Raw genomic sequence first — 20,026 nt, forward strand, 5'->3', positions numbered from 1 at the left:
TATCAATGTATCCCAACAAAAGTTGAAGCTTCGTGCTTGCTTACACAGTGGTGAAAGAAGAAGAGCACTTACTTCCCCAGTTAGGAACAAACATAACCTTTCAGCAGTCTCTGACCTCAAAGTCTCTGCAAAAGGCTATCTTGGCTACTGCCTTTTCCCACCCCTTCCACACCCCAAGTCATTCTTCATTTAGGTTATCTTTGTTTTACAGTTTAAAGATCGATAGATTATTGGTGGCAAAAATGTTCTTTCAAAATATTTGTAGGTGTGTGGTAGGCGTCCGGAAGATCTCGGGTTGTAATGTGAGAGGTGGAAGGTACAGAAGAGGTGGGCATGGGGTGGAGTGAGAGGAGGTGCTGGTGGTAGCAGATATAAGCACATGGTGTAAACAAGGGGTTGGAATAAAGTATCATCAATGCTGAGTGTGTGGTGATCCTTGTCCCCTCAGCGGGCGGCCTGGTGGTGTTGCAGGTAGCGGCAACAGTGTGTAAAATCTGGAGACCAGTCCTGTTGCAAAGGGTGTCTTCCAAAACAGATTTCATGGATTAAATGGGTGTGCAGCCCTAATAAATGCAGAACTTCCTTAGTCACCACAGAAGCTCTAATGGTTTACATGTAGGAATGTAAGAACAGACATGTGATTTCCTGGATTTCAAAGTGGCTAGATCACGTCCTTCAAAATAGGTAAAAGAATTCATATTTGGTTCATAAAGGCATCATTTGTTCTATTATATCTACTTCAAAACTATTTTATCTCCTCAAAAACCCTCAGCCAACGGATGGTGTGGCCCCTAAACATCTCTCCTAGCTTGTGCTCTTGATCTGTGTGCGCTTTTAGTGCTCCTTTCTGGATATTAAGAAAATACTATTAAAAAAACACAAACTAACCAATAACTTCAGGTTAAGAACATGGATGGATATTCACGTTATGTCTTTGTGGCTTTGTCTGTTGTAATACAATAAGACAAAAAGCATATGTACACACATGATCACAGGACAAGTCTCCATAGCAGAAATAGTGCAACAGCTCTTCCTTTGGATGTGCAAAACCCATTATTTACATCCAATGTTGTTAAAAAAATTATGTCAGAAAGGTTAGTCTTGTGGCTGGTTGAATAAAAAACAGACCTGAATATACCAGCATCTCCTTAGTCTGGGTTCTTAGCAGTCAAGATGCTACCCCATAAAATGCCTGCTGTTTCATCCAAGAGGGAACGCATTGCACAGGTAAGTTACCACATGGCTTCAGATGTAAAGCTCTAATCCGCTGTGGCACACCAAATTCAGAAACTAGTTAAGGTAGTGGGATTTAAAGGCCTCTCTGTCTGCCTCAGGAAGCATGGACATTGCTCCTTTACTCACAACAGCTCTGAGCTACCTCTTTTTACCTCTGTAACAGGCAGAGTTCAAACAGAACTTTAATATTATACTTCATGTATGTATAATTGAAGTATATATAGATGCATATATACGTATTTATATATATATATATATTTATGCATACACCACTCCCTCTTCCTATCCTGTATTCTATACTTCCAAAGTGCCTAACCCTTTGTTTATCCTCTTTACAAAACACCTTGTTTACAAGGCTTTAAGACACAAAGCTAACCTACCCTTTTTTAGCTCAGGAAATTCCTCTAGTAGAAACAGGCTCAGCCTTCAAGAATCCGGTGGACAAAAAAGATGTCTTCTGGTACTTCCCATACAGAGACCATGTACCAACTAATTGCTAGACAACAATATCACCCTTCCATCTTTTCTTGCATCCCTTCTCATATTTAGTGGACTCACATTTCAGCTGCTAAATTAAACTTCCTCACTGCTTTTTCCATCCATCCTCCAGTCGTCTTCTCTAGGTTGAAAACTGTGGCTCTCTCCCATCAAACCTAGCTGCCTCTCTCCATATCTAGGAAGTAGACATCAGGACATGATTCCTTGGACGTGAAGAGATTAAGTGCTCTCCCCTTTGAAGGGAATCTGAAAATAAGACCCATTTTAAATGAAAAACAAAGATACTTTGGTTTTTCAATTACCTGAATGCGAAGGACTAATCCATAATCTTTCAAGCAGATAAAATTGTCTGTATCTAAAAGCAAGCATGAGTGAAGGCAGTCAGGCATTTCATTGGCAATGTTGAAGAAACTAGCTTAATAGCTGCCTTCCAAGTCCTCATCTCAGAATCAAGAAGCTTAGAAGCAGGTTTCTGCCTGTGACTGCAGGTGGAGACGGTTTCTACAAGCAAGCTCTACCTGCTTCAAGTTTGTTTTTTTTTTTTTGGTGAAATGAACTTGTTTTCACAGATTTCAAGTAGATACCTCGTCATCTTACCCCTTGTCACAGACTGACTGACTCAGTATCAGAACATGGCAATGATGCGCTCCCCAAAAGAATCACTTCAGACAATTATCTCACCTGGCTCTTCTGGTGAGATTTGTCCCTTCTGGATACACACCCTTTACAGATGTGATTACTACAGCTACCACATCTCACTCTGCATTCATCTCTGAGCAAACTGCTTTTACATTTATGCACACCATACAAATGATGCAGATTCCGCCCCAGTGGGACCGCACCATCCCCTAGCTTTCATAGCCTAGATAAAACAGCATCTTCATGGTATGTAATTCTGTGCCAGGGTCCAGGGATGATGCTCTGAGCCTCAAGACATGGAGACAAGGAAGAATTAGAATATGCCAGACCCTGTCTTAGGGGCTCTGCCTCTCGAGTCTTTTTTATAGTTCTTTCCTGCTGGGCAGGGAGTCTGAAAGACTATCCCAATATAAGTCCTGCAGAAATACAGTTCCTTAGATGTAGTTATTCACCACCTTGAATCACTCACCACAGCTATACTAACAATCAAGCATTGTTTTAATGAAGCAGTCACTACGCAGCAGACCCACCCCTGCAAGGCACCTTGGCATACAGCCTATGCCTTTGTCATACCGTTTTCTTGTACATCTGTGTCCCACTCTTATTCCTAGGGTGAATATCACTGAGGTGAAGGGAAGAGGTGAAGTTTTTTTTCCCCCACCCCTTTTCCCTATGGAAAACTATGCTTTCCTCAGGTATATGCTATCTGTTCAGCTTCAGGCTGGGAGTCTGGTAGCTTTGGCAAGCAGAGGAAAAGGTCTGTTGAGCTGGAACCACCCAAGACTACAGAGTGTGTTACACAAGGAGTGGACAAAAGCCACTGCCTGTAGTGCTCCCTCACCTACTGAAACATGATCCTCCTACATCTTGCCCGAGAGACAGCGGTTCTGCATTCTCCTAGAATATCTGAAAGCCGTGGATCCAAATGTGTCTCTTGTGACTGTCACAGCAAAGAAAAACTCAGTCAGAGAAGCTATTTTGTTAAAATATTTATTTTACAAAGCCTATAGTTTTGGACAGCTGCTTAGCAAAGCATGCAGTCCACACAGGTGTCTTCAGAAGATCAACTACCCCTAGGAAAGTTACCAGGAAAGAGTTAGCTGCTTAGTTCCTTCTGGAAATGAGCTTCTGAGCAGCTGTGTAGTGCTCTTGGGTATGATTTCCAAATTCATAAAATAATAATGGTGCTTGTATCTCAGCTGCTAATGAGTTTGTATTGTTTTCTTCCTCAGTCTTATGCAGAGGATCAAGTTAGTGCCAAGAAGAATTATGTTTTTGGTGCTTTGAAGCATAAGAGGAAAGAGACTTCTGCTACCACAGGAATATGAACTCACACAGAAAAGAAACAAAATAGGAAACAAAATACCACATTCTGGACTGTTTCTGAACCACTGTATCAGTGATTGTCAAGCAAATGCAGCCATCCCAGTCAAATTTAGGACTAAGTCCTTTTGTTATAGACTACAGTTTCAAGCAATTTGTCCGTAAGAGCTGCCTGATGTACTTCAGAATACAGTCTCTTGCCGTTGTCAGGCATGAAGCTGTCACAACTGAGATGCTCTTCCATTTCATATTCTATCTTCATTTCTATTCTATCTTTGGGTCTCAAAGCAGTCCTTCCCTGAAGAGTTTTCTTGCTGAGAGCTGGAGGAAAGAGTCTTTCTTGGCATCAGGAAAGTAATCAAAATCACTGTTATGCTTGGATATAAGCCATCTTTTATCTCAAGAAAATGTCATTGGAAGATCCAAACACTCACTCCATACCACCTCCTGAACACAGAGGAAGGATTTGTGCTGCTTGACCTCTTGACCTCCAGGATACAACTTTGTGTCATGCAATCTCAGGTTAACACAAGAGATCAAAATCACCAACAGGATAGGTACAATCCTCCAGTCACATGAAGTAATTTGATAGTGACCGTGACATTCAGAGTGGTAGCAGCACACTTCAATAAAGTATTTGTGTACTTCTGCCAGGACAGTGAGCCAGCAGAGGTTTTCTAGTGAAGCTCTGTAATGACAGATTACGCACACTCAACCTACTGCAGAACTTGGTCTCTAAAAAACATGAACGTACTGCAGTGAGTCAAGTGAAGGGCTGCAAAGACAATTAAGGTCCTGGTGTACCTGTCACACAAGAAGTTGAGAGAGCTGGGAATGCTGCCTAGAGAAAAAAAGACTCAATATGTGTATTAAGTACCTGATGGGAAGGTGTAAAACACAAAGCCAGACTCAGTGGAATCCACTGAAAGAACAAGAGGCACTGGGTATGAATTGGAAAAAGTACATTCAATTTAAACATAATTTTAATTTATTTGTTTTTAAACTGAATGTGAACAAACATTGGAATAGGTTGCCCAGAGAAGCTGTAGAGTCTCCAGCCTTGTAGATACTAAAAACTTGATTGACTGAATACAGTACTGAGCAGCCTAGAATAGAACAGAACCTGCTTTAATTGACCTTTCCCTGAGTGAAGGTCTTTTCCAAGCTCAATGATTCTGTGAGGTACTAAAACCCTTATGGAGATGTACCTCTCTGGCACAAGTTATCAGGTAAGATCCTCCTAGTGTGACAAACCTGAACCTGCTGAGAATCCACAAATCCCATAGCCAGACTCATTGCTTTCCACTTCCCTCAGCAGAATGTGTTCACAGAGACATTAAGAATGAAAGGCTACTTGCTCTCACAAGAACTGTAATTTGATACATACTGCTCATATGCATAATCCACTTCTCTTCCTCCTTTGCTCCACAATCCCGCACACCTCCTATTTCAGTTAGGAGGAAAAATGTGCTCTGTTAATATAAAAAGGTGAGGAGCCTGCAGGACATAGATACACCACAAAGTTATTAGTAGCTGACTTTGCGAAGAGTGCAACGTATGTATGGACAGCACACTTGGGCAATATCTGTTTTTTAATTAGTAACTTTATTTCTTGAGTGTACTGTATAATAAGGAGAACTGCTGACATAGAAAAGCTGCAGATCTGAAAGGAGATGAAGACACGTTTTCTTCATCAGTCTGAATTTTAACTCTCATCAATCCATCATAAAGGTAAAGCTATTTTTAACACTCTTGTTTTAACTCAGTGGTTCTTGCTCATCATCACTAAAGTAGGTCTACGTAAACCATTCTCCACTGGTAAAACTTCCCTTGTCTATACAATTAGTGAGCAGGTACTTTCCAGGCCATCATGGGAAAGAAAAATGATAAAAAAAATAAAGGTTTAAAAAAAAAAAAATCACCTTTTTCTCCATATTGTCCTTCAATTAATTGCACACCAATGCATTTTAGTCTTAGTCTGCAGTTGTTACCAATTGCACAGCAGAGTACTGTGATATAAGGTGGGTTTCGCCAGCATGTGCATAAATGATATATATTTAGGGTATAGTCTTCCTTTTTCTTGTTTTAGATTTAGCAAAGGTCAAGGGGGCTTTCAGTTTAAGCAGCCACTGTCAAAATAGGCAAGGCCTCCTCAGCATATGTACAAAATAAATGCATAGCCCTAAGAGTAAAGGGAAAGTAAAACAAGTCTCTATAGACAAGGCAACTTGCCACCCAGTTCAGAGAAGCGAAACACAATGCAGTTACTCAAGCTATGGCTGTCAAAATCCCATTTACTCCAGTTCTATCAGCATCATTCTTTTCTGAAGTAATCCCTTTGCTCGGTAATCCCTTTGCTTTTCGGAGCTCATTATCTTACTTGGCAAGATGTTTAGTAGCCCACCTAGACTTGCAGCCTTAGGTTTTATAACTACACATTTATTTTGCATAGAAGATGAACATTTAAATTTGTTCTTTAAAAATTGTACTTAGAAGATACAAAGACTTTACTACAAAGTTGCAGTCATGCAGGATTAGCATTCAAAATAAATTAGACAAAAACTAGATTAGCAGCAAAAATATATAATTAACATAGTTCCCTCTTCCTGCCCCGACATCCTCAGCCATCTGTGAGTCCCAAGACCATGACCTCAAAAATGAATTATTTGATTGTTTTTTCACCACGACAGCACATATTTTCTTTTCACAAAATTTCCATTTGTATAAATTCAAATCTTTTGCTTCAGGAAGCTCTCAAATTCCTCAGCTTACCAGGGAATGGTAACTGCACCAGCAGTACAGCCCCTCCTCATGCTTCAGTGAACAGCAGTGAGAAATCGGGTCCACTAGAGGCCTTCCTGGCTCCCTGCCAAATGTGTGGTTTCTTGGACTCTCTTCCCCACAAAGCTGGCAATTACTAATTTGTGATAAAGGATCATATTTAAGGTATTAGAACAGACATAATTAAAGGAACTAATTTCAAGTAATGTATTTCCACAGTGAGGTGAAAAGAAAGGACACCGTTTTTCAATCCAGTGAAAGTGAAAGCTGCTGATAAAGAGCCAATTAAAAAGCCACTTCCTTAAAACTTGTTATTAAGGAGAAGTGAGGTGCCTGAAGTTCACAGCTGCTAGAGAAGTAGACCTTTCCTACCACCGTCTTTCATAAGGTGCACTTCACAGTTGCTGGTCTCTTAATTTTGTGCCTGTTCAGTCCTCCTTCGCCCGACCTTTGAAGTCATCCATGATACGGAAGATCCCAAAATATTCCGCAAAGAGAACAGTTACTTTTGCTGGCATGATACTGTAAAGCAGAGAAGGGAAAAAGACAAAAGCAAAACAGACATGGAAAGAGTTCTGCAATTTTATGCCAAAATTAGTATTACCTGGCTAATGCTACAAAGACAGTATACTCTCCAGAATGTAGTACCACTGGTCCCCTCAAAATACCCATTACACTCATTTGACAGACTAAGTCATTAGATAGATGAATTTCTCTCTTGCAAGCCAGACTGGGAAGTGTCCTAATGCTGGGGCAAGACACCAGATAAGCAGTAACTGGAGCAGACCCAGTCTCTACAGCCCACAGTAAAACTGCACCCCAATGGAGTCAGCAAGTCAGTTAAACATTCCTCATTATTCTGTGGTCTAAGGGTAGATTGAACCCATAGAAATTAAGAAAACTCCAGAAATACACAAAACTTAACAGAAATTCACACCAACAAGTAGAAGCTTGGTTTGCACTTTTAGTCAAACATAACTGAAACATACCTGGATGGAAAACAGAGAGTAAAAGAAGGCAAGGCGTAACTTACCACTTCAAAAAAAGTAAGAAATAAAGAAATCGTGGTATCAGCAATATTTCTTGGTCCCGACGAATGGCAGTGATTATCTTCTCGGCCACATACTCTGGCTCCAGAATAGGAAGCAGACTTGGCCACCTGGAAAAGAATTCTTACTGTAATACAAGTTGCTCTAGATTCACTCAGTATCTCTAATTTTGTTGTTATTCAACTAAAAGAAATAAATACCACAAATCTTATGAACAACAGAACCTTCATAATATTAGGGAGAGAGGCAATTATTATTTTCCCTTTGTACAATCTCTCAGAAGACAAATCCATAGTCCTCATATTAAGATACCCTGGGCTTTTATTTCACTCTTAAATGTTGTCATTATACAAGCCTACTGAGCAAAGCTATGTCACTGATTTCATGAGGTGAATGGAGATTTAGAAACTAGAGAGGACAACTGCAGCAGAAGTGTTTCCTTCTGCAGAGGAAAGGACACCAATAACATTTCATGTTTCAGTTTAAATGAATCCCAGTCATGGGATAGCACTTCACACCCATCTGAGGCCCTAAAAATAACACAAGCAGAGAAAAGCCTAGCTCACGATTTTCATAAAGGGAACAGGAGTACATAACATGCTAAACATGCAAGTTCAACAAAAACCTCACAGAAGTTTACTCACTTGGTTCTAGAGCCATCAAACATTCCTGTGTTTATTAGGTAAGGACACACAATTGTGGTTTTAACACCAGTCCTTCCCAGGTCTTTCATCTCTAAATCAACTGACTCCGCAAATCCAACTGCTGCAAATTTGCTCGCACAGTAATCTGTAAAATAAATAAAGCATTAATTGCAGTTAAACATTTTAGTAAAGTTTAGTAAATTAAACGGGTTTAGTGAGTCCTACCACTGAACACGTATACAGGAGAGGTAACAGTTTTTGAAAGAACACAGTGACAAAACTATGTTCTAACTAACACATAAACTAACTAGCCACAGTTTCATTTGGTTTATTTACAGTATACAACAGCCGCACTATAGTAAAGAAATGACACATGCATACTACCTACAGGAAATTACTGTCTGCTAATAAAATACTTCACAACAGAGTAGGAACTGTTTTGAGGATTAGGTTTACTAATAAAACTTGCCTTTGATGTGATTCCCATCTTTACTTTCCCCTCTCCAAAGCCAACTGTTGTTGTGGGCTGGCAGACTTTGGGTTTCTCATCACATCCCTGCTATTGTTTTTCCACTCTCTCCTGAACAATTGCAAGTGAAATTAGCTTTTCATACCAGACCTTATCTTGGAATTCATGCCTTAGCTTCTTATGCATCAAACTCAAGCTTTCAAGACTCTCTAATAGGAGAGAGTTTCAACTTGAATTCAATGTGTTTTTGTTATCACTGCCTTGAAGCTAAATTTCTATTACTGCTATGTCACCTTATTTAATTTTCCTCTCTCTTCGCATGCATTTTCTAGAAATGCTTTCTGAGTTTGTCCTAACCTCAACACTTTCTTTCCATCACTGTATGGGTCTTCTTGAGTGAATTGCTGTGAAAGAATGCTAAATGAGGTACTGCACCTCTGCCTCTATACTACAGCCAGATTTCTGTATTACTTTGAGTTTGGGAAATGTGCACAGGGCCCTGCTTCGCTTGAGAATGTGCTTGCAAAAATGGACTCAAACCTCTTCCCTATCCAATACTTCAGGTTAACTTTAACAACACTGAAGTTCTTAGCTTCCAAAGTTCTATATGGTTCATAGATTCTCTAACTGCCTTGGCAGGAAAACCTGTTTCACAGCACCGCTGAGCATCTGGAAAACTCTTTTGAAAGGAATGGTCTATTTAAGGTCAAATTGTTTTGAAAGCTTGACCATTTGCTTTACCTATATGCAAAGACCCAGAAACTCAAAACCAGGATTTTTTTCCCCATGTCTACTAATTGTAGAGTTTAACTAGTGATTTAAATCAAAGTTAGCTTTGATACCCTACCTGAAAGACGACAGACTCCAGTCATTCCTGCTGAGCTTGCAATACTAACCAAGTGTCCATGGTTAGAGGCCATCATTGCTGGGAGGAAGGCCTTGTAAGTCTGCAATACCAGTCAGAGTTGCAATGAAACATTTCACTAAGTAAGCTGTGCGCTACAATATTTTAAAAGGTGGTGCTTGTAAAAAATCCTCCCTACGGTTTATATAAGCTTCCTCCCTTTCCATTATGGAAAGGAGGAAAGGAATAAAGAAAAAAAGTTAGTTGTTTGAACTCTAACCTTCAGCTACTAAGCTGGGACTTTCCAGGCCCCATCAGTAACACTTTCTCCTCTAAGACAGACAGCAACTTGCCGAAAGCTAAAGATACCGCTTCAGCTAAATAAGTTTCCTTCTCGGCACCGCAATGTTTCAAATGAGAATTAAGTGTTCACTGAAAGTTTTGTAAAAAAGCAATAATTTGAATTTGATGTCATCCTTCAATTAAATGAATTTAGTCTTTGTGATTAAATTTATTTATGAGGAAACTGAAGTACGTTTTAATATCCCCTTTTGCAGCTCTTTATTATAGGAACACCATGCAGATGGCCTGCCTTCCCTGCAAGGGAGAAAATGCATATTAAGTTATTCACTTTGGACAAAAGCCCCACTTTTTTGTCTGAACATGTGGTATTTCTTACTGAAACTACCATAACCACAAAGCAACTAGCAGAATTGAACACTTCTGTTACTAGAGTAACAACTTCTATGCTGGGCCTGTTTCATGTCAATTAAAATTGAGCTATTATAACACACAACTAGCTTCAGAATTTAGCAAATGGTAAACTTCAATTCTTAAGAGCATTTCTAAATATGAAGCAGTTTTGCATCCACCTACCTACACCAGAAGTTCCCAAAAGATCCATTCTTCCAACCTTTTTATTTTGCAGGCATAGAAAGTAATTTCTTATATCATTTCCGAATGAACTTACAAGGAGCTGTATATCCCTACATATTTCCCTCGGCTCCAGAGGGTAAAATTAGCACTGAAAATATGCTAAAGGGATGTTTTAATACATATATGCTAAATGCAGGTATTACCCAGAAGTGTGCCATTGTGTTCACTTCCATGTTTTTTTCCATAAGTGAGTCTGGAGCATCCATAAACATCTTCCCAGTTACAATACCAGCATTATTGACCAGGATGCTAACATCGCCAACTTCTTTTTTAACCTAAAAAAGAAAAAAAAAAAGCCTCAAGATGTTATGCAATAAAACATGCTTTCCAAGCTTTATATGTGAAAACATAAGAAATAGAAATACTGCACATTTCAGTTAAGTTGAGCTTATTACACTTCTTTGATGACATGAAGCAGAGTGGGTGCGTAGATCTGCTTGAGTGCAAGAAGGCTCTTCAGAGGGACCTGGACAGGCTGGAGCGATGGGCCGAGACCAACCACATGAGGTTGAACTAGGCCAAGTGCTGCGTCCTTGCACTTGGGCCACAACAACCCCATGCAATGCTACAGGCCTGGGGTAGAGTAGCTGGAAAATTGCCTCATGGAAAAGGCCCTGGGGGTGTTGGTTGACAGCCAGTTGAATATGAGCTGGCAGTGTGCCCAGCTAGCCAAGAAGGCCAAGGGCATCCTGGCTTGTATCTGAAATAGTGTGACCAGCACGACTAGGGAAGTGATTGTGCCCCTGTACTTGGCACTGGTGAGGCTACACCTCAAATACTGTGTCCAGTTCTGGGCCCCTCACTACAAGAAGGACGATGAGGTGCTGGAGCATGTTGAGACAGGCAAAGGTGGTGAAGGGTCTGGAGCATGTCTTACAAGGAGTGGCTGAGGGAGTTGTTTTGCCTGGAGGAGTCTGAGGGAAGACATGATCACTCTCTACAGCTATATAAAAGGGGGGTCAGTGTTTCCTGTAATGAATAATAGGACAAGAGGAAACAGGCTTAAGTGGCACCAGGGGAGGTTTAGATTGGACATGAGGAAGAACTTTTTCACTCAAAGAGTTATTAAGCATTGGAACAGGCTGCCCAGGGAGGTGGTAGAGTCACCATCCCTAGAGATATTTAAAAGATGCATAGATGAAGTGCTGAGGGCTACAGTTTAGCAAGGGGCTTGGTAGTGTTAGGTTAATGGTTGAAGTCAATGAACTTAAAGGTCTTTTCCAACCAAATTGATTCTACGGTTCTTACAGATCGAAACACCTCAGGTTCTTCCATGTTCTCCCCTGATTTTTAAGAACTGAGCTTAAAACTGGACTTTCTTTTGAGATGTGGAGCCCAACAGGTCCACACAGGCTTCTGCTTTCAGCACTCTTGTTCTTGCAGTGACTATCCCAGATAATTCTCTCTTGCAGAGAGCTTAACTAACACCATGCAGTAAGGCACAGTATATAGATCCTCAGGTGAGCTGACCAAAATCAGGTACATCAAGTCTATGTGGAGGGCTGCAGTATATCAACTTCCCCTTTGTGAGGTTCCTTGCATTATATTCCAGCCCTCTTGTATTTATCACAGAGCTAGTTCAGCATAGCAGCAGTGCTGCCATATAACTTGAAGGCTGAAGCCAGTTTGCATGGTATCTTTCGATGAGCAGAAGGAAAACTGGATTCCTTGTTGGTAGTGTTAACTTCCTGGTTCCCAACAGTCCCACTGTTCATCTTTCCTACTGCACAGGGCAGCACATACTTAGTACCATCTTAATATTTCAGATATTTCAAGACTCTTCATGCTGTTTTCCACATGTTCCACTTCTCCTGACTGCAATTGTTAAACACCAACATGTATTACCTAGTAGTTTTCCCCCTAGTAGTAATTTCACTTTCATTCCACAGGACGCACATTAAAACAGACCCTCCTACAGCTTTCTGGAGGAGCAGATGGAGTTTTCTGTCCTCTGTGTTGGAATTAGAATGGCCAAATGATCACTTTTAATAAGAAGTATCTCACACGCATAGACAGTGAGGAAAGACTACCTGTAAAGCTAATTTCCTCCTTACAACCTTTTTATTTAGTTATCTTGACTACTTCAAGCAACTTTACAGGTCAGGAACTTAAGAGCCTCTCAAAACAAAAGGTTTGTTTTTTGGGGGTTCTTTTGGTTGGTTGGGTTTTTTTTGTTTTTTTTTTTTTACAAGTTTATTCCTCATGAAGACAATCTAAAATAACATCATGACTCCATTGGTATGAGAAAGTAAGAAATGAGAAAACTGGAGTAGGAGTTGATGAAAATTAAACAAGATTTGTGGGGTTCTAAAAGAAAGATTAAGACATGCATTCACAGAAGGCAAAAATCCTTATAAGCTTCTGGGGTTCATGGTGTAGAAGCTTGTTGGCATTTCCTTTGCCAAGTGCCTAGAGCCACTGAAGGAAGCATAAGCACACGTGCTAGGGAAGAACTAAAGGATAATTTACCACCCATGCTTTATTCCAGCTTAAATTCCTCATCTTCCTTAAACTTGTTCCAATTTTGTCTATGTTTTTAAACTAAAGGTTTAAAAAAAAGAAAGCAGCCCTCTTAAGATAGCTAGGGAGAATAGCTTTTACAATAAATAGCTTTTACAATAGCTTTTACAATAAATTCAGCAGCCAGAGCCCCTTTCCACCTTGCTCATTGATCACATATTCTTGTCTGTCTTGTCTCCTCAAAAAGCTGTTGATTTAAATATTTCTGAAGGGTAGACAGATGATCTTCATAGGAGACTGGAACAACTTGTCAAAGGCTCCTCCAACCTGAGTATGTACTCCTCATGACAAGTTGAAAATAGTATGCAGAGACATAAATTTAATCATTAGTAAGTGATGCTTTAATACTGCCTTATGTCAGATCTAGCAATTCTGGAAGCATGGACCAGTACCTCAAAACTACCCTTTGGGGCAAACAGCAAATACCTGAATGCTTCTTTTGTGTCAAAAGACAGACAAATGTGGGGGGTGTGGTATCTACAGTTTATGATTTGATGATTAGGGCATTCAGGTTAGGAGAATTGAAATAAGAACAGAACCTTGATCAATCCCTCTGTAACTAGTAGCAAAAACCTGAACAACCTCTTCTTTTACCACCTATCTCTACTCAGTCCTCCAAAACAGATTCACACTTTGGATGGAATTCAAAGCAGACTCAAGTGCCTTCCTGCAACGCCAACAAACTGTTTCAGTTTCATGACTCCTCTGTTCACGCTGCTTCCCTACTAGCCAGATGTGTCAGCTCTTTCCTCTGCAAACTGGCTGCTTCAATTCCTGTTTTTGTCTCGGCTTTCCCCTGTGCATGACAGACCAAAGACTCTCAGCCCAGACTTCCACACTCTGCTTTGAGGCCACGTACAGAAGATCTTTACTGAGCCTTTTCCCTAGCTATCGGGAGGCAGAGGGGAATAATGTCAACTTTCCAGAACTCTCCATTTCTCCATTTTCACAGTGCAAGAAAGTAAATTCCAGGTGTTTTAGGCCTAGTTAAGGCAAGTATTATGTGAACAGCTGATCTAGTTAAACATCTTTTTCAGGTCTAAACATTATTTCCTTCTCTCTGGACATTTAAAACCCACCTGGATGAGTTCCTATGTGACCTACTCTAGGTGGCCCTGCTCTTGCAAGGAGGTTGGACTTTTGAGGTCCATTCCAACCCTTAAGATTGTTTCCTGTTTGTTTTGGTGTTTATGTTATATTTAATCCCAAATATTAAAAAAGTAAAAGCAGCAAGCAATTCCCACAATTCCCAACAGCATCCCAAAGTGTCTACTTTCTTAGAAACATGAACCCCTCTAAGTGCCTACAAGAGGCAGAAGAAAGCACTACATGTTTTACAGGCAGCATGAAATACCACCACGGGGAAACATGTTTCTACTGCTGTTCCTCTACAAAGGAAAGAAGATTCTCAGGAAAGTGGAAAACTGGCTGCAAACTGTCATCTTGAATAACTAACAAGAAAAAATAGTAGATAAAACAGCCAAGAAAGTACCATGCAAGAGAGATTTTGGAATTCAATGTGAGCTCAGATGCAATTTTGCAGCATGATAATGAGGAGAAGGCTTCTGTTTCCTCACAAGTAGGACGATCAAAAAGCATAGAGTTATTTTCAAAGTCCTAGATTTTTAAAGTTTAGTTGAACTTGAGGGAGGGAGGGGTGGGTCAGAGAAGACCACATTCCTTTTGGAGTTGGGTACTTCTAGAACAGGGACACAAGAAATAAATTCTCAACTATAGCTTTTGATAGCCATATGCTATCCTTCATCCAATTGGTATAGGAAAGAAACAAGGACATCACACATGCAAGGCTTTTGGGTTTTCTTCCTATTGAAGTAACTTTTTCCTGATCTCTCTGTGTGGCTGCTGAAATACAAGAAGCAGGTAGTTAAGGTTCACATACATTTCATTTTGGCTTTGAGATTGTTTTACTGGGCACAACGTTTTTGACCATATCCTGTCTTGCCTGCATGAATTTAGTCCACTATAGTCTTGCAAAACTCCCAAATCATTGCATAAAGCTGAATCATCAGAAGGGAAAATAACAAAACCTGGAACTGTGCTTCCTCATCTTACAAAGATTGACGCTGCACAGTACGAGTCAAAGTCTACTACACTGCATTAGGTAAACAGTGACATCAAGCACTAATCCTACAGTCTTTTTTGTCACTAGTAAGATGGGAGAGTCCCCAGCATGGTTCACATCTGGACATGATATTTCCGAAGTAACTGTAGTTAATTATTTTTCTGTATGGATCAGCTGGGAGGATTACTTGTGGCTCAGCTATTAGTGAACTGCTAACAAATTATAAGCAAGGAATTGTGCACCAAGACCCTCTTACCACTTCTTCACTCCTGTTTACCTCTGCATTTATCATCCCTATCACACACATCTGCACCCTCTTTTTACAGTTGTCCAGAAAGGCTCTGCTACTGCTTTTCTCCATGGGACTGAAGTGCTAGCCCTTGGAGCCTAAAAACTCAAGGTTAGTTTTCATCTTCATTCCAGTGTCTTTCACACTATACTACTCCCTCCACCCCCCTGTTCAGCAGGAGGCAGTTACAGGTCTGCAATGAGACTTGTGCAACTGCTCTGCAGGGACAGATGTGCAGCTCAGCTGGTATAATGGGAACTTCAAGGGGGACCAAGGGTGATCAACATTACCAGAACACAAAACCAACAGTACCAGCCTCTAAAAACCTACAAGTCATACACAAGCTTCACTTATCAGAAATTTGTTCTAGTCATTTTTGCACAGATAGAAAAATGCTTCTTAAAGTGTTTAAGGATAGAGCTCCTTAAATGGCACCAAAAAAGGAATGTTATTTCAGCCAACAGATGTTCCTGAAGACAGCTGAACTTTTAAGAATTCATCCTCAGGCAAACACTCACTATGGAAACTTTCTAGTCCAACAGTTAACTTTAGCAACATTTTAAGCAAATGAGAACAGGTTGTTATAATGGAAACTGTTAAGCAATTTTAGCTTTTGGCAATTCTACTAGTCCACCCAAAATATCTAACCACATGCTATATTTACAAAACGCTTCAGAAAGGAAAGTAGGAAATATTTAAGACTTCAAGATACATTCCGATAATTCAAGGTAATTCTGACTGAGTCCACAAAAATCTACTCACAGACACGGAATTACTTAAAAATTGCCTAAGCACTTAATCCTTTTTACAACATATGGTGTTTAGGGTTTACTTTTGGTAAAATGCTGACAGAACTTGAAATAATGCCCGAGCTTCCATAACTTGATTTTCTACACTTCATTCGTAAGTCCTTGCTCAGTGATTGAACGAATGGGAAGCTGCCCAGCTAAAATTAGCCACTAGAAAGAGAAACAGCTCTTTTATTTTTAAATGAATAGAGGTAGACAACTCCAAAAATCCCAATTTTCTTTAAAACGGGTAGCACATACAATACATTCTGGATTAATTAACTTTAATCTTTTGCTATAAAGTCACTAAAATTTATCATACATCATAAACACATGCATGCACTCATCTTAAAATCGTGTCAAAGCAACAAGCAAGATACTTTACCTGATCAGCTACTCTGTAGACCTCCTGTCTTTTGCTACAGTCACAGATGTAAGAGTGTACTCTCGCTGTTCCAAGCTCTCGGGCCAGTCTACTTGTCTCTTTGAGCCCCTCTTGATTAACATCCCAGAGAACCACTGTGGCTCCAAGGCTAGCAAACTTCAAGGATAAGAGTCTTCCAATACCACTTCCCGCTCCTGTTATTAATACTATTTCACCGCTGACATTTTTCTTCCTTCTAGGCACCACCAAGAACACCAGTGTCTCCAGCAAGTAACAAACAAGAAGTCCTAAGACTTTTAATGTTTCCAGGAAGCAGTTCATCTTGAGGCTATTTCTTCAGATACCTGATAAAAGAAAATTTTTGCCAGATAGAATAAACCATAAAAGAGAAAATACAAACCTCAATATTTCAAAATAGAAAAGCACTTTCAGATCCATTCTAAGTATTTTCTTTATCCTGATTCTGAGGGTTGTTTCAAAAAATATATAGGTTTACATCCACACATCTGACCCTGTTTCTGAACATAACCAGGTTGCTCCTACTCTCCTCCAGAACAAAGCACACAAATGATCTACCATTTCACAGAGGCAGGAAACACCTAGCTCATCTGCTTTAGATACTACCCCCCTCTCATCATGGGTTTCCATTTCTGCTCTGACAGAATGTGGGCTCAAAAACTAGAATTAAAAAAAATATAGTTGTCCCTTGAGCATCTTAGGCAGACATGCATGGCAATTACAGATCAAAACTAAACAGCTTGATCAAACAAAGTTAGCACTTACAAGCTAGTACCTCAGGTCAGGAAAAATTCTCCTTCTAAGACCACAACTTTTTTGCTTTGTAGGCACTCCTTGTCATCAAGAAGTCATATGCAGACCAAGTCAGTCTCAATCTTGCTGAAAACTGACAGCATAGGGAGCTTTGGAATACAGTATGCTTGTAAATGTCCAAAACATGCCGGGTAAATTACTGGCTGTCACTACGAGTTTTTCAACTATTGGTACTATCATTATCAATGAGAGCCTGCTTTTGCAATTGAGCAAAGCTGCTGACTTTCTTCTCCTCACCCCTCTGCACCAAGAAAGTGTCATGAATTTGAATCATACCATCTCAGGTATGCATTTAACTTCACATTCCATACTCACAGTAATGCTGACAGCAAGCAGGCATTTAAGTCCTTCAAAGAAAGCTATTTATTTCCCACTATATGAATGCTACGCAAGAAATGCATCCTTGGTTAGTCTTTGACCAATTACGGTATGAAGAATTACTATCTTCCTTCTCAAGTAAAGGTAGAGCATGCTGGTGCTTACACTTCAACCTTTAGCACTAACAAACGCAATTAACAAGCACAAAAAACGCCCAGTTTGGCCACATCTCCTAGTTAACATTGCTATCTATGCATATAGGTAATCATGTTTGGTAAGTGCTAAGAGATAAGTTACTTAGCTCTCTGCTACTCTGAGTAAAGTTCACGAAACGTAGTATGTTGACATACATGTGTTATCATGAGTCTTGAGCTGGGAAAAGGCCAGTCCTGGAAAGGGATAGGCCACTGCTAGAATAGATCCAGTTATTTCAGAAAGTTTTATAGCAGAAGTATTAGGACATCTTAAAACTATTCAAATAACAGAAAAGTATTTGTTAAAAAAATAGTGGGTAAGGAAACAAGTTTGTTTTTCTGAAAAAGGAGTTGCAAGGTGACTGTTTTCAGCTCTTCATTCCCTTTAGAATGTGACAAAGTGCGTGCAGAGGTTCTGGCACTGACAAAAGGCAGTAACACTCGTAAGAAATACAAGAAATACTAAAAGAGCATGGGAAAACTTTTCAGAGCTCATATTAATTTCTTCTCTAGTTAGAACACCATCCCATATCTTCCTACTAGACACCTAATTTCCACTGACATGTCTCTCACATAACCTGGCTTTGACTGGGTCAAGAGCCCTCCATTCTCACTGGCTCACTGCATTAGTCCCACCGACTACATCTGCTACCCTAACCAAGCATATCCTACAGACAATTAAATTAGCTAATTTTAGCTCCTCAACTAAAATGAGGAAGACTCTCTTTGGAAGTGAATTACCCAAAGGTATCTTTGGCATACACAAAATCTCAGCCCTTCTGATTGTTTAACATGTCTCCAGCTACACAGATGTACGTGTGGAGGGCTTTTATACTGTAGTGAAACATCAAAGGTTTTACAACGGCTTATCAGGCAGATTCCTTTCCAAGCGCTGACAACTTCGCCAGTGCCGACTTTTTTGTGGCTTCTGCAGATTGTCAGTGCTCACCAAACACAAGGACAGAACTTGGTGGGCACCTCAGCCCACCTGAGGCAGGCACCTGAACCGCGGGACTTGTCTGTTAGCCACGGGAGTAAAAAGTTGATCACGCAATCGTCTCAGCAGAGCCTGGCAAACACGAATTAGCACACCGCATCTGCGGGGCTGTGAACCTACTCCTGCCCCGGCCCCGCGCCAAGCAGAGCACTCCCGTCAAACAAGGCAGTATCCAAGGGCTGAGGCGCAGCCATACCCGCCTCACTACCTGGGACGGAGACGCTGGGGAACCCCGCTCTCGCTTAGTACGCCTCGCCCAACCCAGTAAGCATCACGAAACACCGCGGTGCTAGTTCTCAGCAGCGACGACCAGCTCGCCACCCTCCTCAGGCCTTCCTCGACCCCACCACCCACTGCGACGCCCAGCTTCCGCCTCGAGCACGGGGCCTGCCCTCATAGGGACGAGAAAAAGGGGCAGGAGCCGGCTGGAAGGGCGGATGCCCCAGCCGAGCAGCCGTACACGCCCATCCCGCACCGCGAGCCGCACCAGGGGTACCTCCGCCTGTCGGGCCGCGGGGCAGAGACCACCACCGCCTGCCTGGCGTGCCGCAGCAGCCCCGGAGCGGGCGTGAGAGCCGAGCCACCAGGATGGAAAGCAAGCAGTGCCGCGAGAGGGCACAGCTCAACCTTTATGCTGACAGCCCTCCCCGGCGCGGCGCTGCCCGGATGCCCGGAGGCGGGGCGGCAGGGCTGCGGGCTCCGCGACAGCCGAAAGCCGAGCCTGGCTGTGGCTGCGCTGCTGTGTGCTGCCCGGGACTGCCGGCCCAGCGGGTGAGCCCCGGGGGCGGGGCGTTTGCTCTCTGCGGCAGGCCCGGGCAGGCGGAAGGCAGCTGTAGGGCCGCCTCCCCACAGGAAGGAAAGTTACTGCCCCGGGATCTAGTGGGGGATCTCAGCCCCCCTTTCTCATTGCTGAGGCCGGAGGTTGGGTAGTGGGCTTCAAGGACCAAGTAGCTCGGCCTCGAAGGGACTTTGGAGAAATCCGTTGGGCAGCGTCGGCCTTCGTACGTGCAGGGGTTTAAGGAAGCCCCTATAAAGACAATCACCGCACTTGGCGTGGTTGTAGCTGAATGGAAAGCGACCCGCACCGGTGTAGAGAGGCGACCTAGCCTGTGCAGCGCCAGGCCTCACCTGAAGCTGTGCCCTGCCATGCCATGCGGCTTCCCCGGGCGGAATGCGGCGCTTCCCGAGGGTGGCCTTCCAAG

The 20,026-nt window shown here is 41.7% G+C and overlaps 1 protein-coding gene across 3 annotated transcripts; it reads right to left on the reverse strand.

The window, feature by feature from the left end:
• Window positions 1–3,347: 3,347 nt before the first annotated feature.
• On the reverse strand, window positions 3,348–19,579 carry LOC104563300 (short chain dehydrogenase/reductase family 16C member 5). Of its 3 annotated transcripts, none has more exons than XM_061995545.1 (7): window positions 19,321–19,579; window positions 16,485–16,828; window positions 10,563–10,694; window positions 9,487–9,586; window positions 8,171–8,315; window positions 7,511–7,636; window positions 3,348–6,999 (listed from the first exon to the last, which is right to left on the reverse strand). In XM_061995545.1, exons 2-7 carry the CDS (start codon window positions 16,803–16,805, stop codon window positions 6,906–6,908), a joined length of 918 nt encoding a protein of 305 aa, XP_061851529.1. In that variant the 5' UTR covers window positions 16,806–16,828; window positions 19,321–19,579; the 3' UTR covers window positions 3,348–6,905. The 3 variants fall into 3 exon arrangements, with proteins under 3 accessions (XP_061851529.1, XP_061851531.1, XP_061851530.1); XM_061995547.1 differs by having other exon boundaries at window positions 19,312–19,579; XM_061995546.1 differs by lacking the exon at window positions 19,321–19,579 and adding an exon at window positions 19,033–19,156.
• Window positions 19,580–20,026: the final 447 nt, after the last annotated feature.

Source organism: Colius striatus, chromosome 4 (assembly GCF_028858725.1).
Source record: "Colius striatus isolate bColStr4 chromosome 4, bColStr4.1.hap1, whole genome shotgun sequence".
In the NCBI taxonomy this organism is placed as follows: Eukaryota; Metazoa; Chordata; class Aves; order Coliiformes; family Coliidae; genus Colius; species Colius striatus.